This window comes from Culicoides brevitarsis, chromosome 2 (genome assembly GCF_036172545.1).
Source record: "Culicoides brevitarsis isolate CSIRO-B50_1 chromosome 2, AGI_CSIRO_Cbre_v1, whole genome shotgun sequence".
In the NCBI taxonomy this organism is placed as follows: Eukaryota; Metazoa; Arthropoda; class Insecta; order Diptera; family Ceratopogonidae; genus Culicoides; species Culicoides brevitarsis.
Window position 1 is genome coordinate 7,079,422 of NC_087086.1, and position 26,613 is coordinate 7,106,034.

Consider the following 26,613-nt stretch of genomic DNA (forward strand, 5'->3'; position numbering starts at 1 on the left):
AAAGCAGATTTGTCTGGAATAAACAAAATTTTGACAGTTGCTCATTTGAAATTTTAATTTAACTCCCGAAAATAAGTTTCAGCCCACATTTGCACGTCTTTCATCCGTTCATCGTCTAATCCCATAAATTTATCACTAAAATACTGTTGAACGTGCCTCCCGAGCGCAACTCGAGACAAAAACAATTTTTGCTTAATTGTTTTCTGCGGTTTTTAAAAGCGCTCGTTCTGATGTGTGGCTCTGCATGGCGGCAGCGGCACTCGTACAAGTATATCAATTATCATTGAAGTGTAAAGACGTGTGTTATTGTGGTTTTGACAATAGTTTATGAGGAATGATACCCCTTTTTTGTTGCGTTGTTTGTTTTTGTTTCGCAAAAGATTCAAAAGCCGAGAGCGTTGATGGTGCGGCGTGAAAAGAAATTGAATTAATGAAAAAGGTTTTGTCGATAACAGGCATCTTCCTCGTTGAAACTGGCAAGTCACTCGCTAAACTTTTGCTAATCCAATTACTTTGGCTCGAGAAGGAAGAGTCAATGCGCGAGCTACGAATTTCGCATCATGTCAGCAAAGAAGAAGAAAAAACATGCCAAATCATTCAATTGATGTGAACGAGGAAATTTTGAAAACTAAAAGTTTGTGTTTCACTTGAAATGCGAGAAAATCGAACGCAGAATCGTGCCATGTGTGGGAAAGAAGGATGGAAATCTAATTAGATTTGTCTTGCTTTTCGCACGCCTTTCTTTGACGCATTTTTTGAGAATTTTAATAAAAAATGTCATTTCATGTCTTTTTAGCATAAAACAATAATTTATATTTTTTTCTTGAAAAATAATTTTTTTTTAATATATTAAAATTTCTTTATAAATTATTAAAAATAATTAAAATATTTTTAAAATAAAATAAAATTTATTTAAATAAAAAAAAAACAAAAATAAAATAAATAATTAAAATAAAAAAATAATAAAAAATAAAATAAAAAGTAAAAAATTACAATTAAATAATTTTAATTTTTTTTTAATTTATTTTTTTTTTTTTTTAAATTAATTTAATTTTTTTTAATATTAAATTAAATAATCAAAAATTAAATAATAATAAAAAATAAATTTTTTTTTAAAATTAATTAATTTTTTTTAATAATAGGTATAAATAATAATAATAATAAAATTAAATAATAATAAAAAATAAATTATTTTAATTTAAATTTTAAAGAATAGAAAATTTAGAAAAACTAAAGAAAAATCATGAAATCTTTGATAAAAAAATAAATATATAAATAAATAGAATTTTCATATTTTTTTACAATTTTTTTTAATGAATCTTTTAATTTTTCTTTGAATAAAAAATCTGGAAAACCAATGTTTAATTTTTATTTATAACAAAAAAAAAAAAAAATAAATAAATAATAATTAAAAATTAAGAAGTTAACGAAAAATTTTAAAATTGTTTAATAGAAAAAATTTTATAGAAAAAAAGGAAATTTATAAAAAATAAAAAAAATATTAATAGTTTAGTTTTTTAAAATAAAAAAAATTAATAAAAAAAAATATTTTTTCAATAGAATGAAGGGCTATAAAATTAAAAAAAAAAATTTGAAAAAATCGTAAGAAAATTTAAATATTTAAAAAATACGCTTAAATTTTTCCTTTCACGCAAACTTTTTTATCTCAAATTTTCTTTTCTTCTTGCATCGTCATTCGTTCTCTCTTCTTCCCATAATTTTTTTTTTTTGAATAAGTGATGAAACGCAGTTTTCAAATGTGCCCATATGTGACTCCAATTCACGCACAAAGACAATTTTCAAAGCTTTCGGTCCTTTTTTGAGCCTTTTTATGTCTCTTTTTAATTGAGACTTTGCCTTCAGTCATCGTCGAACGAACGAACCACGGAGGAGGAGGCATGGAAACGCACACTCGCATTTCCATATTTTTCCTTTCCTTCTTCAATTCAGCTAAAAATGTCGCAATGGGACGTGATTGAAATACGGTATTTAATCATTACGGGGAAAAAAGAGCGGAAAAAAGCGACAGAGAGAGAGAAGAAAGGAAACTTACATGTTGTTATTTATTATTTCTCGTGTCTTTTTGTCGCTCCTCGTTGTGCGCTGAGTGAAAAGTCAGACATTTGGAGATTTTTTTTTGCGCGTTTTTCTTAAAAATTACAACCTTGTAACCTTTTTCGCCGAACCGAAGCGAAATTATTATGATTATTGTTTCGTTTTTACATGCGGAAAAAAAGCACGGGAGAATGATGAGTTCGCATGATGTCTCTAATGTGAATTTTAATCCTTTTTTGCGTTATTGTTCCTTTGGCAGATTGCCAACTTTCACTTAAAAATATGAGGAAACAACGAAAAAAAAAGTTACGAGATGGAAATTAATGTGATGCTATGAATTTTTGTTTCTTTGTCGTACGACAGGCAAAAAAAAAAGAAAAACAAATACATCCATTAAGGATACAAATGACTGTCGTAAGTTGGTGAATGTGACTCGTATTGTAACTAAAAGCGGAGCAGAATTTATTATATTTTATTATAATTCCGTATTCGAAGAGGCAAGATGCAAATAATACAATTATAGCTAAAAGTTGAGTCGAGAATAGTTGAGAGAAAAGTTAAATTGTTGTTTGTCTGTTTTTTTTTCATGGAAATCATGAGAGGCGTTTGATGTGTTGAATGGTAATTCATGTTAATTGCATGCAGTGAACTACTTACATAACAATATATGAGGAAGATGAAAAATCAGAGACGAGTTTAGATGAGATTAGTTCTCGTTTTGTGTTTCTTCTTGTTTATTTTGAAAATTTATTTATTTTTTTGAGATATTATTTTCAATATTTTTAATTTATACAGATATTTAAAATTTAATTAAATTAAAATTTAAAAAAAAATCATGCAATAAAATTAAATTTATTAAGATTTTTCATCATTTTCAAATAAAAAATTAAAAAAATTGTTTAAAAAAATAAATAAAATAATTTAAAATAAATTTTGTAAAAAATATAAGTGAAAATTATTTTTTATTATTTTATTTATTTTAATATTATTAAAGTTGAAATTAATAAAATATAAAAAGTACCTAATAAATAATAAATAAAAATTTAATTTTTTCAATTAATTATTATGAAAATTAATTAAAGGGTTCAAATTATGAAAATTAAATTATTAAAAAAAAATAATATTTTTTTTGTTATTTCTAAGCAGTTTTAAATTTTTTTCTGAAATTATAGAACTTTTTAAAAAATTCTTTATTGAATTTTCATTTACTAATTATTTATTTTATTTTTTTTTATTATTTTTTTTAAATTTTAATTTAATTATTTTTATAAGAATAAAATATTAAAATAATAAATTTATAAAAAATATAAAAACAAAAAAAAAATATTCTTTGAAAATATTTCTTTTAATTAAGTAATTAATTAATTTGTTTTTGGGCATAATTTAATTTATTTTGGGCTAAATATATATTATTTTTTCAACATTTTATTTAAAGGGCCTAATTTTTTGAATTTTTAATTTTATAAATATTTTAATTTTTTTATTTAAATTTTATTATTTAATATTTTAAATTATTAATCATTTTAAATTAAGGATATAAAAAAATAAAAAAAAAATTGAAAATATTTCTTCTTTTACCAGTTTAAATTTGTTTCTGAATTAAATATTTTTTTTATTAATTATTAATATTTCTATATAATTTTATTATATTTTATTTTTAATAATAATATTTAATTTTTTGTATAATTTTTAATTTTATAATTAATTTTAATTTTATTTATTTAAATTCATTATTAAATTATAAATTAATTTTAATTAATTAAGATATTATTTTAAATTAAGTCTTTAAATATAAAAAAATATATAAAAAATAAATTTCTTAAATATTAGTACAAAATTTCATTGAAGCTTAATTTTTTATGCAACTCTAAGTGAATTTTCTAATTATTAAGAATTTATTTTCCTACATTTAAAACAAAAAATTTCTTGTTCACTCAACCAACAACCAAAAACCTTCTTCTTATGTAACTCACCGCATTACATTAAATAACATTTTCTGTTTTTAATCAAATTTATCAGAGAATTTTCAGCTGAAAAACTTTCTTTTCACAAAGTAAATAAATAGATTTTTGTGTACTCGCATTACCTCGCAGTGCTTTTTACGTAGAATTACGTTTATTATTTTCTATGCAAAAAAAAAAAACAACATCAAAATATACACAAAAACTTTTCACATGAAATAATTCAGACAAGTAATCGCTTTAGAATGAATTATAAAATGTGTGCGAGTTTGCAGATTTCTATCGTCGTCATATTTGATGAAAACTCCCTGAAAATTAGAATTTATAATGAAAATACATTTTCACATACACAAATCAAATTTCATCAGCATGACAATTTTTTTCTGCTGTCATGCATAAATTTCTCGGTAATTATTTCATCAAAAATTTAAATTTGACGCGGGCTTCATGCCGTATGGTCAAAAATAATTAACTATCCGATGTGTCATAAAGAAATGATAGAAAATTACGAATTTCCGTCTTTTTCAGCGCGAAGAAAAAAAAAATTCAATCAAGCGTCGTTCTGTCTGTTTTTCCGCATAAACTCTACATTTACGAAGAAATTTAACCTGAGGTAAATACTAATAATTCAATCGACAGGCAATTAGATTGTATAAACTGAAAGAACGCCCGATGTTACGTAATGCGAGAGCGAGCGAGTAAGAGAGCAAAAAGTATGTAAATAAAATGAGATGTTTTTTTTTCTTACAAGGAAGCAAGAAGACATTTCGCTTAATAGCACATTTCCTTTAATTTTATTTATTTTTTATTTATTTACATCAAGTGTGCAATTATTTGTGATGGAAAAAGTACTTTGGAATATGATATCAAGATAAAAATTTTGTTTGAAGGGGACAGGGAAAAGTTTTACAAGACAAGTAGCAAAGGGGACAAATATTGAAATTCAAAGGAAAATATAGGAGTTGTTTAGCAAATTATGTTGAGAGTTGTCCAAAGTATGTTTATAAAGCAAAAGGAAAGAAAGGATTTCATAAAAAAATATTTTTATTGTTCAAAAGGTCTTTTGATCAGAACATTTTAATTTAGCTGGAAGTCAGTTTTGGGCAATGAAATTTAATTTTATTTATTTTGGGTAATTTTAAAGTAACTTTTTTAAGAAAATTTTTTTTAAATAATTATTTTCTTTTATTTGTTATTTTTTGGAAATTTTTTAATTTAAAAAAATAATTAATGAAAATTAAATTGAAAAAAAAAAAATTAAATTAAATTAAATTAAATTTAAATTTTTAAAAATTATTTTAAAAAATAAAAAATAATTTTTAAATTCCAAAAAATAATTTGAAATAAAAAAAAATCTTAACAAAATATATTTTAATAAATTTTTATTGAAAAAAATTTAAAGTTGAAAAAAAAATTAAATTAAAAAAATAATTTAAATAAAAAATTTTCAAAAATGAATTAAATTAAATAAATAAAAATTTAATTAATTAATTTTTCAACATAAATATTTTTCAAAAATTTAAATTTAAGAATTTTTTTTTAAAAGTTACGTCAATTGAATTTTAAAATTTTAATTGAAATAAAATTTTTAAAAATGAATTTAAATTAATTAATAAATTAAAAATTAATTAAATTTTCAAGAATTTTTTTTAATTAAAATTAATTTGTCAAATAAAATTAAATTGAAAAAAATAATGAATTTTAAGTTAAATTAAAAATTTTTAATCTCTTAAAATTTTAAATTATTAATTAAAATTAAAAAAAATTAAAAAAATTTAAAAAAAAATAAAATTATTTTTTATATTCTCAATGAATTTAATTTAAATTAATTAATGAAGAAAAAGAAAAACTGTTAAAAAATTATTTAAAAAAGAATTAGTTTAATAAATTTTTATCTAAAATTATTTCTAGCTGATTTTAAATAATTTTTTGTTATTTTTTTTATTTTAAAATTTAATTTTGATTGATTTTTATCAAAAGTTCATGACCTTGAATTTCTCTCTACTTCTTGTTGAAAATATTCTGCAAAGAAAAACTTCCGTTTTCAACTAATTGCTTTCTTGGCGCACCTCGATCACATTTCCCTCGTGCGTCGTCTTCGCGAAACAAGAAGACGACATTTGACATGTGCTGCCAAAATTTAATTAACCTGTCAAAGAAAATTGCGTTCGCTTAACCTTAAGCTCTCGTTTTATTAAATGGGCGTACCATTGACACTAATTCCATTTTATCCGAAATGTTTGTGTCGTCTTACGTCATCTGGCAACATTTTTACTCTCGCATTGTTATTTATTTACTTTTTCCCATAAATATTTGATTTATCCAAACGCCGCTTGTCAATCTTCTTTCAACCGTGCTTCATGTTCCGCCGTTTTTATTTTCTTTTTTTTCTAATGTTTAATAGCGAAGAAAATATCGTTGATTGATCTGGGCACTAATTAAAAATCAATTAAAATCACATTTACTGACATAAATCTCGACGCTTAGCTCACTAATAATTTTATATGAAAATTTTATTACTTTTTTTTTCTCCTCTCTTTTCAGAAATTTCTATCCGGACATCGTCATCGTCACTTAATCATCGCACATCCGACGATAAAATTTCATAATTACTTGTCTGTTTGAGCCAAAAATAGTCGTGCAGCGAGCCGAGAGCCACACATTTATTAATAAATTAAGTCATAAATAGCGCAAAATGATAAAATTTTAATGATCAAAGTAAATCTCTCATCGTCGTCGTCGTCGTATTAAAACATTGTTAGTGTCCCAGTCATAAATGTTAAAAAAAATAAATTATTAATTATTACTATTTATGGTAAAAAATTGACTTGAGCGAACATTTATGTTGACATGAATCTCTATTAACAAAAAAAAAGTAACATGAAACGTAATTTAATTAAATTGTAAAAAAAAATACAAAAAAAAAATTGAAGTCACGATATTTAATAGATGTTTATAAGTGTTTTTTGTTGTTGTAGTCAATAATATATAAATTTATTGAAAAAAAATAAATAAATAAAATTTAATAAAATTCCCAGAAGTAAAATAAAATCTGATCTTTATCATCATCGTTAATTGAAATATTAAGAAGAAAAAAAAATAATAAATTGTGAGTGTCAGTGAAGTAAAATTAATTTTTTAGTGCAATAAAAATGGCAGCAACATTACAAAGTGATGGCAGTTCAGCGACAGGAAAGTCGACAGGAGGTAGTCCAAGAAATACGGCAAACACTCAATCGAGCACTCTTACGAAAGCGGTGAGATTGGCGCCGGTTGAAGTGTCGAAAGCACTGCAAGATGGAGAAAAGTTTATTAAATGGATGTCGTATGAGGTGAGTTAAAAATTTTATGTTTAAAAAAATTTTTTTAAAGCTTTAAAAGATTTTTTTTTAAATATTTTATAAATTTTAATGAAATTTTTAAATTAAATTAAAAACAAAATATTTTTAATTTTTAACTCAATTTAAAATATTAAAATTATTTATTTTTTTAAAAATTAAATTAAATTAAATTATATAAATTTTATTTAATTAAATAAATTAAGTAAATAAAATTTATTTAAATTAAATAATTTAAAAATATTTAATTTAATTAAAAAGTAAAATTAGCTAAACCAAAAAAAAAATAAAATAAAATTTATTTTAATTAATTAATTTAAATTTAATTTAAGTAAAAGGAAATTCTTTAATATTTTTATACTTTCGTCATTTTTCAAAGATTCTCGAAAAAAATCCAAAGATTTTTCTAATTTTCATTTGAATTTTTTTTTACCAAATTATTCAAAAATTCATAATTTTTAACAAAGCAAAAAAAAATAGTTAATTTAAATTTTTTCATTAGTTTTTGGTTTAAAAAAATAAATTTAAAAATATTTTTTAAATTACAAAAAATTAATTAAATATAATTAATAAAAAAATTAAATAAAATTAATTTAATTAAATAAATTTTTAATTTAATTTTTTAAAATTAATTTTTAATTAAAATAAAAAATTTCAAATTAATTTATTAATTAAAATTTAATTAATCAAAAAATATTTTTCAAAAAAATATTTACAAAATAAAATTTCTCACAGAATTTTCTCCATACCTTACCTTTAAATTTCAATTTTTTTTGCTGTGAATTAAATTTCTCGACAACAATCACGCTAATACCGTAATAAATAATTTTTGCTTCCCTCACACTTCCGCTTCTACTTATGTCGGGCACAAGTATGACACACACAATCAAAACACGTCTTACCACAAAAAAAAAATCTTCTCAGAAGAAAAAAAAATAGTACTCATCACGAGTCTCCAGCAGATAAGAAGAATGTCATCCAACGAAAAAATTTGACAAAATAAATCCGCTCACGTTATTTACGTCCAAAAGTCGAGCCTTCCAATTTTTTTTTATTCTTGTTCAAGTGACATCGTCATGTACCTACTTGCTGCGTTTGTGGAATGATGACAAAAAAAAAATTTTTTTTTTGGCATCATGTCGTTATGATTATCGCAGAATGTACGAAGCCACACACAAAACAAAGATTAAACAATCACTTTTAACAAGACAATTTACTTTTATCTATAATAATAAAATTTTTGTGTACATTTTATATGTATCATCATCAACTTTATTGCGCTTTAATGGTTTGTTATTGGTAAAAAAAAGTTTAATTTTTTTCTCATCTGCTTGTTATAAATTTTTTTTTAATAGACGAGATAATTTGTCCAATATAATTACCGAAAATTAAAAAAAACATTGTTTATCCATTAAAAATTGATTTTTAAAATAAATTTAATTTTTCTTGCTTGAAAGTCATCGCCAACATTTTTTCAATTAAAATATTAACGCAAAAACGTCATTCTAAATTAGTTCAACATATAATTATATAAAATTTATTTTTAATTTTCATTATTTTCGCTACAAGAAAAAAATCAAGAGAATCGGATGCACAACATTTATTATTTTATTTCATACATTCTAAAAATACATGAAAATGACTTAACTGATGGGCAGTGAATGTACGTAAGAGCAAGCATAAAATTGTTGTGTAATGATTTTTTTCTCTAATTTTTTACGTTTCATGATTATTAATAACATTTTTGCCTTTAAGGTAAGGTTGAATGGATTTTTTTTATGAATTAGGGTGAAGTAATAAAGAAAAAAATGTTTCCGAATAGAAATTGAAAAAGGAAAAAATAATAATTTTAAGACAATTTTTTGATTGAATTAGCAAAGAAGCGATTCACAAATTTTCTTAAAAATTAGATTAAAATTTAAAATTAATAAAATAAATTAATTGTATTAATTAAGTAAAACAAAATAAATAAATTAAATTAAATTAAATTAAATTAAATTAAATTAAATAAATTAAATTAAATTAAAATAAAATAAATTAATTAAATTAAAATAATTTTAATTAAAAAATTAAATTTTTCACTTATTTTTACAAAAAAAAAATAATAAATAATTAAAAAAAAATTAAATTTAAAAAGATAAAAAAAAAAAAAAAATTCACAAATTTTTCACAAGACAAATTTTTACAGAAAATAATTAAAATAATAATTTTTATGAAATTAAAAAAAAAATTATTACTTAAATGCCTTTAAAAAAAATAGAAAAATTTGTAACTTCTGGATTTCCTTCAATAATTTTGCAAGAAAAAACTCTCCAGCTGTTCTGTTGTCTCTCGTTGCGCAGCATGCGAAATTTAATATTTATTCAGGATGAAGCATAAAACACTTGACGCCTCGGTATCGCCTGCATTCCTAAATATGGCTATTCATGTCGTCGTAATGTCATGTTATTGCATTTATTGTCACAATTTAAGTGCATCTTTCGTGCTTCTTAATGTCGTTATTCGATGCCCATTTCTCTCTTGCTCGGCAACGTCAACCTCAACGACATTTTTCTTCTCTCTCATTTTTTTTTCTTCTCTATCTAATAATTGCAAGGATAAGTGCCAGCTTTAGTGCGAGGTAATTAAAAAGCTGCTAGAATGATTTTATGGCGTGATTATGGCATAAAAATGAAGTTTTATTTTTCAAAAGTGGTTTCAAGTACCTCACGGTGTGTGGTTTATTGCAAAGAATAATTGAAATTATAAGGGGCAACTGAAAAATTCTTCGAAGGGTAAATAATGAAGATTTTTTTCTGAAAATGCAAAATTTTTATCAAATTTTAAAAGGTAAATTTATTTAAATTTAATTAATTTAATAATTGAATTTTTTAAATCGAATCTTTTTCGAAGTTTTAATAAAAAATATTCAATTAGTAGAAAATTTTAAATTTTTTACAAAACTTTTCAAAAATAATTTTTAATGGAGTTGGCTGGTAGTTAGTTTAAAAAAATTAAAAATATATATTTAAAGAAAAATAAAAATAAAAAAAATAAAAAATAAGTAAATAAAAATAGAAAATAAAAAAAAAATGAAAAAAAAATCATATTAAAAAAAAATTAAAATATCAATTTTTGAAAAATTATTTTTATAATATTTTTTCTTAAACTTTTTTAAAAAATATAAAGTTTCCATCAAAATTTATTAAAAAAAAAAAATAATAATAAAATAAAATAAAAAATAAATAAATTTAAATTCAACAAGTGTTAAATTTTTTAAAAATAATTTTGATGGAAAAAATTATAAATTTTATTTTTTTTATTAATTTGGATTTTTTAGAAAATATTAATAAAAAAATAATATTTCATCTTAAATAATGATCTGGATGACGTCAAAAGCTCTTCTTTCAATTCCTTTTCTTACTTGTCATAACTCCAAACTCACGTACATCCATTCCCTTTTTCCACATTACTTCCTGAAAATGTGTCGTCGTCATTTTTTTTTCTTGTCGTAATTCAATGGTTGTCATTTACTATCTGCGATACGAAAAGAAAGAAAAATAACGGATGATGATGTCTTTCTTGACGAGTCTAGTTACCTATTACTCGGTATTTTTAATGCGTTTATCTCTCGAACACACGTCACGCGCCTTGACGCTTCCTCAAAAGGGTTTCCGTGTTCAAACGTTATTTCTCTCCTCTTTTTTTATTGTCTCGCACGGATATTGATCTCCATAAAAAGCATCTGTTTCATTTCATACCCTTACCATGCCGATGATGTCGTCACCAAAGTAACTATGGTCAATTGTTCTGTGTGACACATTTCAAGGTTAAAAATTAGACGAACAAGGTCAATAATTCTTCCAAAAAAATATTTTCTCTTCTTTCTTTGTCGTAGAGACTGACATTTAGTTTATTTTATTTGATTAGTTCAATTAACGAGAAATCCGGTACGTTTTGTTTCATCAACTGATGAAAAAAAAAGAGAAGAAACCTTGAACCAATGAATAAGGATATGTTATTTGCCGAATTTTCGGTGATTATGTGACATGACGTGTGGCGTAACAGAATGATAGTCGATAATAATAATGCCCTTAATACCGATAGAGAGATAAAAAAAATCTATTTTTACTCGACTTAACTCGCTTCTTCTTCCCATCTGACAGCTTGATGGAAAAATTGACTTTTCTGTTTATTTACATTCATCTCGCGCACGGCTCTTTAATGAAAATTATTGCCGACAGACTATTTTTAGACACAGATCTTGTTTTATTTTGTTTTTGGAAAACAATTGAAAAATAGCCGTAGAAATAAAAGATGATTGCTAACTCGATAAAATGGAAGATAAAAGTGAATATAACACACAGATAAATCCGATTATTTTTTTTCGCATTGGAACATCTTTTGCAGCAAATACGATGGATTAATGCTTTCTTGTCTTGTGAGATGAAAAGAAGTGAATTTTAGATTAAAACCTGCTAAAAAATTTGAGAAAATAATTTGAAAAACTCTGGAAAATCGTAAATTTGTAATGTAAGCTTCATTGCATACCTTAAAGGGGCAAAAATTTTGAAATTGAATTTTTTTGCATAAATTAAAGATTTTTAATTTTTTTTTTAATTTTAAATAGTTTTTATAGAACCTCGAAATTAATTTTATAAATTTTTAATATTTTAAAAAAAAAATTTAAAATTTATTTTTTTTTATTTAAAATTTATTTTAGAAATTCGAGTAAATAACTTGAATTTTTATAATAAATTTTAAATAAAAAAATTAAATTTTAATTTTTTTTTTAAATATTAAAAAATTAATTTTGAAATTCTATAAAAACTATTTAAATTAAAAATTAGGAAAATTTATTTAAAAATTAATTTTTTCTTAAATTATGTAAAAAATCAAATTATTTGCCCCTGTGAGGTATGCAATAAAGCTTACATCACATATTTACGATTTTCCATGGTTTTTCACATATTTTTCTAAATTTTCTTAAAACAGAAACCTTCTTATAGCCAAATCTGATATTTTACAAAAAATTTTAAAGATTTTCGTAATATAGAACTTGAGTTATTGCGTTTCAAAATTTTGTATGGAAGTTAAAAATTCTTATTGTTGAATAAATGAAACTTACTTTTTTTTAAAATAAATTGAATAAATCGCTTTAGTTGAGTCAAATCAACTCCTTTTCGATCCTCAGAGCGAAAATTTACGACTAAAACGAAGATGAGAAGAACAAATATGAAAACAGGCCATGCCAAAGCAAAGTTTGTTTTCAAATTCCCTTCCGTGTCAAATGTGCCCCAATTTTCTCGCAATATAAAATGGCAAACGAAAAAATGTCCATTTCATTTCCAACAGTATTTAATCCTTTTAATAGTGCCTTGCAAGCCAAGTCCTTACGACGTGCCATATCTGTTTTGCCAAAAAGCATAAAGTAAAGTAACTTATCAAACGTCTGCCAAACAATAAAAAAAATGTATTGTTCCATTTTATATCCCCGAGAAAAAAAATAAAGTTTCTTCTTCTTTTTCTCATTTTTCTTTTTCGCCTCTTGTTACATCTACACCTGCCATCCTCGAGAGAATTAAAACTGAGCGTCGTAAAAAATATTTCTTTTAATAAAATAGTCACATCATAAAGCAATTTAATATTATTGGGTTGCGACTCACAGCAAAAACTGTAAAAAATATGTTATTAGAGGAGTGGATGGAATGGCAACTATTGCCAAAACATTCGGTAAACCACTGGAGACAGTTGTGCGTGTGTGCGAAACGCAACTCAATAAATTTTTATTATGATGTGTGTTAGCTGCAAAAAAAAAACTTCAATTTGTATCATTTTCTATCATCAATTTGGGTGTTTATTGGCTTTTTTGCCATGACTTGACAGTGAGAGTCATTTGCGAAGTGATCTCGAGGGAGTCGCAAGTAGTTTTTTTTATCGTGAATATTTTCATCTTAATCAATATGTTTTAGTTGGAAGAAAAAATAACGAAATTGGAGATAGAAATTGACTTCTTATATTTTTTTAAGGTAAAAGTTAACAAAAAATATATTCAAAATTTTTTAACGTTAAAAAATTTGAAAAAATATTTTCGATTTTAATTTTTTTAAACATCAAAGTATGTAAAAAAAATTAATTTGTGTTTTTTTTAATTAATTTTAATATATAGAAAAAATAAAAGTAAATTTAAGTTAAATTATTTAAGAATTTTTTAAAAAATAAATTAAATGTAAAAAAAATAATTTATTTAATTAAATAAAAATATAAATATTAAATAAATTAATTATTAAAAATTAATTAATTAATTAAAAAAATTAATTAATAATTTAATAAAAATTTTATTTAATTTTAAAAAATAATTTTCAACTTATAAAATTAAATGTATTTTTTTTAATAATTAAAAAAAATATTTTTTTTTAAATTAAATAAAATTTTTTTTAATTTAATTTAATTAATTTTTAATAATTAATTTATTTAATATTTATTTATTTTTAATTTAATTAAATAAATTATTTTTTTGAAATTTCATTTATTTTTAAAAAAATTCTATTTATTAATAATATAATTATTTCATATTTTTATGACACCACAAATTCGTTTATTTTTTTTATTAAAAATATTTTAAGATTTTTTTTATGATTTTTGCAAATTTTTTAAAGTAAATCTTAAAAAATTATCATTTTAAGACCTTTTTATGCCTTTTTAAGTTATTCATTACTTCTATTTTACTGCATTATCCTTTTTACTCAACTCCTTTAAAAATTGAAGGAGAAATATTTGAAAAAGCTTTCAATAAAATTTCCCAAATTAAACTCTCCATGAAGAGCTAAATTGAATGAAAAAAGGATCAAAAATTAATTTTTTAGAAGAACGCAATAAAATAATCTTTTAACTAATTCAAGCAATCGAAAGCTGACGAAAGAAAGAAAGAACACTAAAATGTCACTGAAATTGACAAGATAAAAGCTAAAGATAATTCGATAAACTTTTTTTTTCTTCTGAAGATAAATATTTAAAGAGATGTACTTTTTTTATTTTAATATCTTCCTTTCTTCGATCCTTTCATGTTCTTTTAATGTGGTCAATGTACCTTTTTGCCTTCGACACTCGAGAATCCCTTTTTTGCTCTTGTTGCTTCTATTATTATTATTATTGGAGACATTTGGTTGACCAACACATATGTGTCAAGTTTATGAAAAAGTTTACGAGATATGATGATGACCATTATTTCGGGTCGAAAATGGGAATTGAGGTTTCTAATCTCGGGAGATGCCTTCCTCCGCCTTACCGCAATTCGATTGACAAATTCTTACCTTGATGAGAATTCAACCCTCTTTTTTCGATCAATGCGTATATCGATGAACTTTAATGAAATTCAAACTGTTTATCCGAAAAAGAGACACATTTATGAGCAAAACAAATATACGAAAAAAATCCTTCGAGCTACAATTTTTTCCCAGTTCAACCCTAATATTAAACCAACAAAATATTTCTAAATTTCGTTCCCTGGTTAGCGGTATGCGAGTTTGTAGCGTGCCTTATAATCGAAACAGATGTGCTTGCTACTGTTGCCTTTCGCTGTAAATGATTCACGAGGGAGCAAAGGCAAAAAAAAAGTAGCAACAAGATAAATGTTGGATGATGTTTTTCTTTCCTGTATCACAGTAGAAAACTTGTATGGATTTTCGTCGAGTCGGTTTGCACGTGAAACAATTTTTTCTCTCTCTTTCTCTCAGAATAGAACTCGTAGTTTGTAGGAAAAATAATCTATCTAAGACGATGGAACAGAAGACGGAATAGAAACTGGCGAACAATAACTCACTGGAGGCAATTATTTTACTGTTCCTTCGTTATACTTTGTTGTTTGCCAGTTGTTTTTTTTTGTTAGATTATAGCAAAGACGAAGCCAACAAAAAAAAAATTGAGAACTTGAGACAATTTTTTTTTATATAGAAACTTTTTCGTAAATTTGAAGGTTTTCGAAAATGATTTTTTTCAAATTTTTTTTAGTACTTTTCGAAATTTTTTCGAATGTTTCGAAAAAAATTTCTAAAACATTTTTGAATTTATGAAGTTTTATCAATCAAACATTAATAAAATTATTTTCGAAAAAAAAATTCTTTCAAAAATTTGTTTTCGAATGCCTTTCGAAAATTTGGATACGATGATCTTCGAATATCTTTTCAAAAATTTCAATTCGAAGATACTTCGATAATTTGAATTCGAAAATCTTTTAAAATTTAAATTCGAAAATCTTTGGAAAATTTGAATTCGAAAATCTTTCGATAATTTGAATTCGAAAATCTACTTTAAATTCGAAATAAAATTTAAATTCGAAAATTTTTCAAAAATTTCAATTTGAATTCGAAAATCTTTCGATAATTTAAATTCGAAAATCTTTCGAAAATTTTAATACAAAAATCTTCGAAAATCTTTCGATAATTTGAATTCGAAAATCTTTCGATAATTTAAATTCAAAAATCTTTCAAAATTTAAATTCGAAAATCTTTCGAAAATTTGAATTCGAAGATCTTTCAAAATTTTTAATTCGAAGATATTTCGTTTATTTGAATTCGAAAAATTTTTGATAATTTAAATTCGAAAATTCTTTGAAAACTGAATTCGAAAATGCTTTGAAAATTTGAATTCGAAAACCGTTCAAACTGTATTTTGAACTATAAAAAATACAAGTTTTTTATTTCTATATTTTCATCTCATGCAGAAAAGCAAATTATAAGGAAAAAAATTGTTCCTCTAAAAGCATTTCGAGCAACATTTTTTTACAACCAACGGATTTTATCGATATAATCGATAGATAAAAATTCCTATTCCAGGATTCAATTTCACTTAAGCTCTTTTTTCGTTTTTATGAGCAAACACAATCAACTCGGCAATTTCACCTGCGATTCCTGTTCGACACACAAAATATTTTTTATCCCTTTTATTAACACCATGAACCAACGCAAAAAAAAATTCTCCCAAACTCATTTACCCGGCAATGATCTCCTTTCGCATTGTTTAGCTTGAATCAAGTGCGTGCGTCATTTTCTGCTAAAATGTTTATCCTAATTTAAGCAACAACACAGGAGAAAAAAAATGTTAAGCCCACAATCGATGATGTTAGGCTAAAAAAAGAAACACACACACACACAAACGTCGCTCGTATAAAGAGAGACAGTAGTACATTAAATTTTATGATCCAATTTTGATTTTATTAGATTTTTTTCCTCACCGCATCAATTTCATCGTCGGTCGACGACGACGTCGTCAGAGCAAAAAAGAGATAAGCGCGAAGTAAATGTACTTTTATTTAATAGTGTTGTTTTTCCGTACATTTTTTTTTGTCGTGCTTTACTTTTGGCATAATAATCGAAAAAATCGAACAGAGATAAATTGGATGGATGCGAAAAAAAGGAAGACGACAAAAAAAAATCGTAAAAAAGAAGAAGAGAAGAAAAAATGGAAATTTTTGTATTAATTCAATACACGCCTTAATTAAAAATTGGATCATGTGTTTCGGTTGAATGAAGTTCGATGAATGGCAAAAAAAAAGTTTATGGCATTGATTTAATTTTTGATTGAGTCTCTTGTTGAAAAATTCGTTCTATCAAAATTTCTTGAATGGAATTGGGAAAAGGTGAAAATTCGGTAATTCACTTGTAAATTGATTTGTTTAAGATTTCGTTCGATTTTCGAGATTTGCTTTGAGTTGAAAGATTTTATGATGCTATTCATAAATTTTCAAAGCAGTCTGGGATTGAAATTTTGTTTCAACTTTCATAGCGAAGGATAATGTGAGGATTTTTTTAAAAAAAAAATAAAAATTAAATTAAAATAAAATTTGAATTAAATAAAAAAAAATAAATTAAAATCAAATAAAAAAATAAATTTAAATTAAAAAAAAAATAAATAAAAGAAAAATTAAAAAAAAATTAAAATTAAGTTAAAATTCAATTAAAATTTAATAAAATTTAAAATGATATAAAATTGAAAATTAAATAAAATAAAATTAAATTAAATAAAGTAATTAAATTAATTAAAAATAAATTAAAATTAAATTAAAATTAAATTAAAAAAAATAAATTAAAATTAAATTAAAATTAAATAAAATAAAATTAAAATTAAATTAAAATTAAATTAAATTAAAATTTAATAAAAATTAAATTAAAATTAAAAAAAAATTGAAAATTAAATTAAAATTAAATTGAATTTAAATTAAAATTTTTAAATTAAAAATAAAATAAATTTTAAAATAAAATAAAAAATTTTAATCTTACCTCCTCATGCAAAACAATTTTCCCTCTCAGTGAGCTAATTTTCACATCGAAGTCAAGGTCAGACATTCTGATGACACAAAGCTGCAATAACAACTTGTACACATGTCATCAAGTAGTCTAACTCATATCACTCGATTACTCTTAACGACATAAAAACACACCTCTGGCATCGTCGAGCACACAAATCGTATTGAAATTGCTTGCCGACACTCTCATACAAAAGTAATAAACACTCCCTCGTGTCAGATAATCAATCGACTTTACAACATCCAGTCATCCATCCATTAGTTTGCCTTTAAGCGATGATTAAGGACTCTTACGTTTCTCGTGTGTCTGCCAACTTTCCTCCTCACACTTATGAATATTAATGACCTTCCATTGCGCACATGTGTGCCGTCGTCAGGAAGTAAACTTGAACTTTCTTTTATTTCGCATGATTTTTTCCAAATAGCAACAACTTAATGCATGGTGTCCCATTTCTACCTCGGAGCTGTAATCAAAATGCAATTTACTTCCTGCACTTGAAAAATACATAAAACTCCATCAATATCAATATCATCTTGATAAAACAAATAACATTATTATAATACATGTATATGTGAACTAACTACCAACTAAGTGCACTTTACGTTTTTTTTTGCGCTGTAAGTTTTTTAGATTTTTATCGGCGGTGCCCTCTTAGCATTGCACGATATGTATCAATGGAAAAAGGGCGTTCGAATGCTTTCTTGCGAATGTTACGTCATTCATTGTTTTATCGAGTTACCTCGGAAATTTTTCCTATGGCACAAAATTGGGTTAAATTAAGACTTTTTTACAATTTGATACTCCTCAAAATTGAGGAGTATTAAAATGTTGAATAAGTTTTAAAAAAAATTAATTTTCTTCAATTTTATTAATTAAAATAAAATTTAATTAAAATAAATTTAATTTAATTTTAATAAAAAAAAAATAAATTAATAATTAATTAAATAAAATTTATTTTTTTTTTCATAAAATATAAAAAATTAAAAAAAAAATAAATTAATAATTAAAAAATTTGAATAATAAAAAAATAAAAATTAAAATAAAATAAATAAATTAAAATCAAATTTATTTAAATATTAATTTTATTTAATTAATTAATAATTATTTTTTTTTATTAAAATTAAATTAATTTAATTCATTTAAATTGTTTATTTTTTTTTATAAAAAGAAATTAAAATAAATTAATATTTGCTATAAAATGAAAAAGCGCTCACATTCAAAGGATGAATGTGAAAAAAAAGAGCAAAAGTTATTCAAGAAAAGTTGCTTTGTCATGATAAAATTAATGTAAAAATATTCATTCTATATTCAGAAAATATTGAGCTCAAAGACTTACGATTATGTAAAAATAGAATATTAGAAGTTGAAATCGCAAGATTTAACCTTACAGAAAATAACTTATATTAAAATAAGGTTTTAACTTTTTGAATTAAGTTTTTGCGATAAATGAAAAATTTATTATAAGAAATACGATAAAAAAAAGTGACTTACCCCAATGCACATTTTAAAATTTCTATCGAAGGCAAATTTGAAGATTTTTGCCCAAAACAAAAATTTTTTACCCTCCCAAATGTAAATTTTTAAATTTTATCCCAGTTTACATTTTAAATTTTGACCCAATACACAATTTAAATTTTCATCCCAGTGCACATTTTGAAAATTTTTTATTTTTTTTTTATAAGAATAAAATTCACTAACTTTCATTCCTCCGAATCAACTCTTCGTCGAAGAAAATATCGTGGCTAGACACAATTAAAATGTGTGGTTAGAAGTGATAAATTTCAACAATTTAATAAAATTAGCAGTAAAAAGGATTGTCAGCCGCAACGTAGAGAGCGACATAAATGGGAAAGGAAGCGCGTCGCAGCGGGTTGTTCACCGCCGCCGCCATGCCATCGCAGGAAGAAGTCAGTCGATAATGCGATTACAAATACTTGAAATGAAAATAGAAAACGGACAAATAAAACAAAAAGAAAGGAAGGAAAAGAAAGCAAGAAAAACGAGAAATGTTTCCAAGTCATTGAATTTTCAACTAATTTTTTTTTTCTTACATTTGGTTTCTTCCAATGTTCTTTTATACTTCGACGAGCGAGACGTTTTTCGTCTTTTCCCGAGAAGAAACGCACATGCAAAAGTTTGTGATGTTTGCCCAAAGTAATGGTCGTCTTGTTGATTTATCTAATTTTTAGGCAGAGTTATGTCCAGTTATGTGTGTGTAGAAGTGCTTGGCGCAAAAAAAAAAATGTAATAGAAAAGTACGTTTGTGAAAGTCAAGTGGGCGGAAAATGGTTTTATGTCTATTCCAATTGTGCCGGGGAAAGAGTTCGAAGCGAAAATCGATAATTGTTTTATTTTCTTAGGATTTTTTTGGGCTTTACGAAAACATGATAAGCATTCGCTTGCCTTGAGATATTTTTACGTAGTCTGTTTATTTATTACTTGCTGAGTGAATTCATGAAAATATTTTGACAGCTTGAATGTTTTTTTGATAAAAATTCAATTTTTGATGGTTTCTAAATTATTCAAAAATGAATTTTTATCAAGAAAAGTTTTCAAGCTGTCAATATTTGGCTGTCAATTTTTTTACATGAACTTTTGAGCGTTTTTATCAGTTGAATCTATTTAAATTTTTAGTTGAAATTAGTCCATACAAACTTTGTAACGCAATAACTCAAGTTCTACTTCAATATTTCAATTCGAAATTTTTTAAACAGTTAATTTTGAGCTTGAAGAAGGTTTATGACTTAAAAAAATTTCAAAAATATGGAAAACTTCGTGAAAAATCAAGAAAATTAAATGTAATGTTGATTGCATACCCAAAAAAAATCACAAAAATAATTATTTTCATACTTTCAGGCGTTAAATTTTTTTTCGCGCTGAATTTTTTTTTTATGTTAGGATAACCTTCTAAAATACTCAAAAAATCTAAATTGAAGCAAAAAATATGAAATCTGTCATAAGTCAAAAATTTTTTTAATGGACTTACCAAATAAATTATCGCACATAATTTTCAATTTCTCGTTATTTTGTCGTTCGTACAGCTATTCTGCAGCATTTTTATCATCATCAGGAAATCTACGTTGAAAAAAATCCATAAACCTTAATCAAGTAGACTACAAGCAAAAAAAAAAGCACTGCGAATATAAATCTGGCAGATTTGATTTTATGTTCACATAAATCTCAAAAATAACAAAATAAATCACGAAAAATATGCAAAAAAATGTACGTGGACATTGTTACATCGGAGGATATAAAAAATGATGAATTTTGTCTCCATTTTTTTTCGGTTCGTGTTGCTTCGATTGATCATTCGAATGGAATCTGCTTCTGATTATCATTTTATTACGAGACAAAAAACGAGAAACGACAAAAGATGCAGTGAACACGAACAAAAGTTCTTTGATGTCTCTCAAAAAGAAAGTAACATCCTGTTGCTACATTCTTGCTCACTTTTTCTTTTGTAAATTGATTATTTTTCGCTTCTTTTAGAAATTTTTTCTATCGAAACGAGGAAAGGTGTGGAATTCGATATTTTATGAAAAGAAACGTGTCTCGATTTGAATGTCTGTCGTCATGTCGTTACAAGTAACGCTTTTTTTTCATAAAAATTACCTTTGTTCCTACTTTGTGTTCCATTTTATGCTTTTGTTTCTGTCGACGAGAGGAAAAATATTGTTTTCATATCATTATGATGCTATTATGGGTCACATGATGATAAAAAGATCCATTTCTGTAAAATAAAAATAATGTGAATTTGCATGTTGAAATAAAGGGAATGAAGTTAGGGATGCCTCACGTGGGCGGGAATTATTTTTTCTTTCGTCGAATTCAAATGAAGGTAAAAAAAGTCGATTAGATGCAAAAAAAAAGGGTTTTAGGTTTGAATTTATTGACGTCATAAGTTACGTTTTGTAAAAAAAAATTGAAATTTTATAGTTTGAGACAAGAGATAAATTTTTAACTTTCTGAGAGATAATTTTTAAAATTTTTCAAAAATAAATTAATTAATAAGTAATTTTTTAAGTTCAAACAAAAATAATGTAAAAATAAAATTTTGACATGAAAAAATTAAATTCTTAAAATTTTTAAGACTTTTTGAAATAATACCTAAAATTGTAAAGAAAAAAAAATAATTAAAAAATAATAAAAAAAATTAAAATAATTAAAATTAATTTGAAAATAATAAAATAAAATTTTAGAATAATAAAAAAATTAAAATAATAAAAATAAATTTTAAAATAAAAAAAATAAAATAAATAAAAAATAAATAAAAAAATAAATAGAAAAAAAAAATTAAATAATAAAAAAATTATTTATAAAAATAATTAAAAAAAAATAATTTTAAAGAAAATCGGTTTCTTATTTAGTTTTTGAAATTCAAAAAATTTTTTATTCTGTTCCTTTTTTTTTTAAAAATGTTTCTATGCAAGAAAAATTGTAAAATTAAAAGAAAATCCTTAAAAAATTAATAAAAATAGATGAAGTGTTCATTGCATACCTCAAATGAGCAAAAAAAAATAATTTTCTTTAAAAATGAAATTAATTGCATGCTTTTGAGCGTTAATATTTTCTTTAAAAAAACGTTCTATGGTAGAACGAGATGTACGGGTAACTTTAAAAAACACAAAAATTAATTAAAAAATTTTTTTTTAGAAATTCTGTTCAAAACTCAAAATTTTGAAAAATTTTCTTAGAAAAATATTAATTTTTAATTAAATTAAATTCATAAAATTAAAAATTGACAAATTTTTTAAAACTTATCAAAAAAATTTTAACTGGAATCAAAATCATAAAAATAAAAAATTTTACCTTTTCATGGATTAACAGGTCAAATCCTCACGTAACAATAACTTTTACGCGGTCACTGCATTTTAGCTCACTTTTAACAGTTGCCATGCCTACTCTATATTTCTCTCTCTAAACATCATCGAGATAAAACCCAGAAGATAAAACAAAAGAAATAAAAGTTTTCAACATTCACGATGATGATGATAATGTTGTTGCTGTTGTGGATGTCTTCTGAAAGGTTGGCAATGTTAGTTCAGTACAAAGAAAATATTATTGTTGTAACGTCCCAGTTGTTTCTGTGCCTACTTTTTTTTTGCACAAAATGTATTATTAAGTAGTTCTGTAATGAAAAAAAAAATGAAAAATAGTAAAAATATGAAGTAAAACTTGTTAACGTAATTTTTTTGTGCTTCTTTTTATTGCAAAACTATTTTTTATTATTTTTTTTAAATTAAAAAAAAAATTCAATTATTTCATTGAAAATGGAGACGACTTGTACTTTACAAGATTTTTTTCATAATTTTTTTTCTATAGTTTTCGACATTTTTTTTTGTATTCTCGATAATCGACAAATAAAAACTCTCTCAGGAAAACACATAAATTTTCAATTGCTTTCAAACGATCAACTTACCATAAGTGTGTACTTTATATGCCAGACGAACGATGACGACAACGACCAACAGAAAAAATTCATATCTAACCGTTTGAAGGAAATAAAAAGTTTTTCTCATATGCGAGACAAACGGGCAAAATGTGAGGTATGAACGCGTATGACAAGTTTAACAACCGAAACGCGCGCGCAAAAAAGCGAGAGAGAAATACCAAACAATATAAAAAGGCACTTATATAAGTGTTTGTAGTGCCAGTGAATATGTGTCAGTGTACAAAAAAAGCAGAAAAAATAAAAATAAATGATAAATACAAGAACATACACATAATAAAACGTTTTTTTCCTCTTCTTGCTTTTCTGCCGCCTTTGTCGTCCTTACATGTTTTGAGCATTCAACATCAGAGAAATGCTTGAATAAAGTACAAACACACTCCACAGCACATTATTCAATTTTTCAATTTCAAAAAACGTTTGATTATGTTAGGCGGGTGCAGTGAAAACGCGCCGGAAGAAAAGATTTCGTGTCGAGTTCCGTTCCGGTCTAATAACGAATGGCACACGATGTACTTGTTATGTTTTATAAAGGGATTGATATAAATCAAAATCATAGTTACGAACAACAACAACGGCAGCAGCAGCAACGAACAGCATCAAGAAAACTGATATCATTATAACAACTTTTCTTTTTATTTTGTTTGGTATTGGTTTGGAGTGCATTTCTCGTGTGAGTTGGTACACTGTTAAATGTTTGAAAATTTGAATTGTCGTAAAATATTAAATAAAAATAATTTAATTAAATTAAAATTTTTAAATTTATTAAAAAAATAAAAAAAATTAAAATTATAAGGAAATTTTTTATTTTTTTTAAATATTAAATTTTAATAATTTTTTAAAAAATTTTAATTTTATTTTTTAATGATAATTTCAAACTTAAATAATAAATAAAAAAAATATAATTTTTTTTTAATTTTTTAAGTTTTTTTTTAATTAAAATTAATTTTAAATTAAATTAATAAATTAATTTTAATTTAAAATTAATTAAAATTTTATAAAAATTAAAATTTTAAGAAAACTTTTTTAAAAAATTATTTTTTATTTAAATAATTTAAAATTATTTATTTAAAGTAACTTTTTAAATAATTTTTGTTAGTTAGAAATTTTTATTTGTTTTCTTTCAGTTTTTTTTATCGAAATATTTTATTTAAATTAAAAAAAATTTAAAATAAATTAATTAAAAAAAATAATTTAAAATTAATTAAAATTTTATAAAAATTAAAATTTTAAGAAAACTTTTTAATTTTCTTCTCTAAAAATCGTTTTTATTAATTTTTTATTTAAATAATTTAAAATTATTTTATTTTAAAATATTAATTTAATTTTTGTTAATTTTTTTTTTATTTTCTTTAAGTTTTCTTTAAAAAAACTTTGCTTCAAATATTTGCTAATTTTTCTATTATTTTTTTAAAACTTTCAAATTATTTAGTTTTAAAATATCGTGCTAAACTTATTTCGTTGAGCAGTTGCTCCAAATTTTAAAAATCTAAAAATCGATAAAATGCAAGAAAAAAATATTTTTGGGGCTCAAAAAAAATTTTTTCATTAAAATTTAGTGTGACGGGGTCTTAAAATGTGTCAAAATAATGGATTTTTGTATATTTTGACCATAATGAGAGGTTTAAGAGCAATATGATCTATGAAAAATCTTCATGAAATTTTCTCAGCTTTCACGTAAAAATCAAATTATTTTATTAAAATGACAACTTAGTGAAAATTGTCAAATTGAAAAAATAAAAATTTTTTGATAAAATAATTAATTAAAAAACAACTTTTTTGTAAGATGCACTAAAACGTGAAATTTCAGGATTTGAAGTTTTTCAAAGGAAAATATAACTTAAAAATAATTTTAATTTTGAAAAAAATATAAAAATTGAAAATAAATAAAAAAAAAATAAAATAATTTTTCCTAACTTGACGATTGTCAGTTAAATTATAATTAAATTTATTATTTAATTAAATTAATTTTTTTTAATTTAAAAAAATTTTTCTACAAATTTTTCTATTATTTTTTAAATTTATCTTAATCTTCTCGGAATAATTTTTTTTATCAAACACATTCTCATGTCAAAAAAAATCAATAAAATCTTTTTAGACACAATTCGTCCCTTTTATCTCTCTTTGACCAAAACGAGACACGTGCCAGACACAATTTTCAGCAGTGTAGGCGTACGGAAATTCCTTTTCAATCGAAACTGGATCAAAAGCGTATCAAAACCTCAATATTACTGCGAGAAAGGGACGTAAAAAGATAATTTCTTTCTAGTTGTTGCACAATCCTCTAAAAGCAATATCCACAGAAAGGAGACACTTTTATGTGGATGTTTGTTTAAAAAAAAAAAACGGAGAAAAGCAAACTGGAAAAAAAATCAATGAACTAAAGCTGATACCGATACTTTTTCAATCTGTTCAGAATAATAATAAAAATAAAATAACATGCTTTTCTCAATATTTTTCTTCTTTTCCTTTCGTCTTGCTTGCTTCATATTCTCGACAATTTTTTTTTTGTATTTTTTTTTGAAAAGAAATTTACCTTTTTCTTTATTTTTTCTTCCATCCTCGGTTTTGAAAAGTTGCTTTTCAATTGCGATGAAATGTATTTCCTCTTATTTGTGTAGATTTTTTTTCAATTTTCTTTATTTGGAGAAAAAATGCATATCTTCCTTCTTCGCAATATTACGTCATCGCACAAAAAATCTTAAAAAAAAATTAAATTTAATAAAATTTCATTCGAAGCACGGTACAACGATTTTCTTTTATTATTAAATTAATGTTATTTTTAGAAACTTTTTCTTTTGTAAAGTGATTCCGCGGAAGAAGTTGTCTTTGTGACGACCCTCAAGCGGAATTGAAGCTTCTACTTTTAGTTTTAACGAATTTCTGTCTTTAAAAAAGTAATAAAATAAAAAATATTAAAGAATATTCAAGAAAAATGAAAATTAAAACGAAAAAAATGAAGAAAAGGTATAAATATCAACTTTTTTTGCCAAATAAATGTAATTAAGAAGTCTGCATATTTTAATGGTTTTGGGTAAAAAAAAAGTTGAGTTAAACAAAAAATGTAAAAAAAAATTAAGAAGATGCAAATTGGGTAGCAGGTGACTGGCGGGTCCCTTACGCGCTCATATTTGATAATCGTCATAACTTTTTTTCCTGTCTCCTGAAAAAAGAAAAAAAAGAAGAAATATAAAAATAAGTCAAAAGCATATTCATTGAATTTATGGAAAATGTCGTCGTCTCGAGAATTTTTTATTTAAAGTTATTGAAGGAGAAAGTTTGGTGTGTGTTTAGGGAACATCTGACACTCTGTCATTTATCAAATTGGTTTCGGATCTTCACTTTTTCATTGTACCTATTCTTTTTTTAAGGAACAAAACGTTGCTATTTTTAATAAAAAAAAATTTGAGATGAAAAGAAAAATATTTTAACTTAATTTTGATTTTTAAAATTATTTTAAATATTTTTATTTTTGAAATAAATTAATTTTAATTTTTTCTTTAATTTTAATTTAAATAATTAAAAAT

At 23.6% G+C, this 26,613-nt stretch overlaps 1 protein-coding gene across 2 annotated transcripts in view; it reads left to right on the forward strand.

Moving 5' to 3' along the window:
- Positions 1 to 7,080: 7,080 nt before the first annotated feature.
- Positions 7,081 to 26,613, forward strand: part of LOC134832905 (1-phosphatidylinositol 4,5-bisphosphate phosphodiesterase classes I and II) — an 85,394-nt gene continuing 65,861 nt past the window's right edge. For both annotated transcript variants that reach the window (XM_063847114.1, XM_063847115.1), the window contains exon 1: positions 7,081 to 7,348. In XM_063847114.1, the coding sequence (XP_063703184.1) occupies positions 7,169 to 7,348 (180 nt within the window). In that variant the 5' untranslated portion in view covers positions 7,081 to 7,168. The remainder of the gene's footprint in view (positions 7,349 to 26,613) is intronic.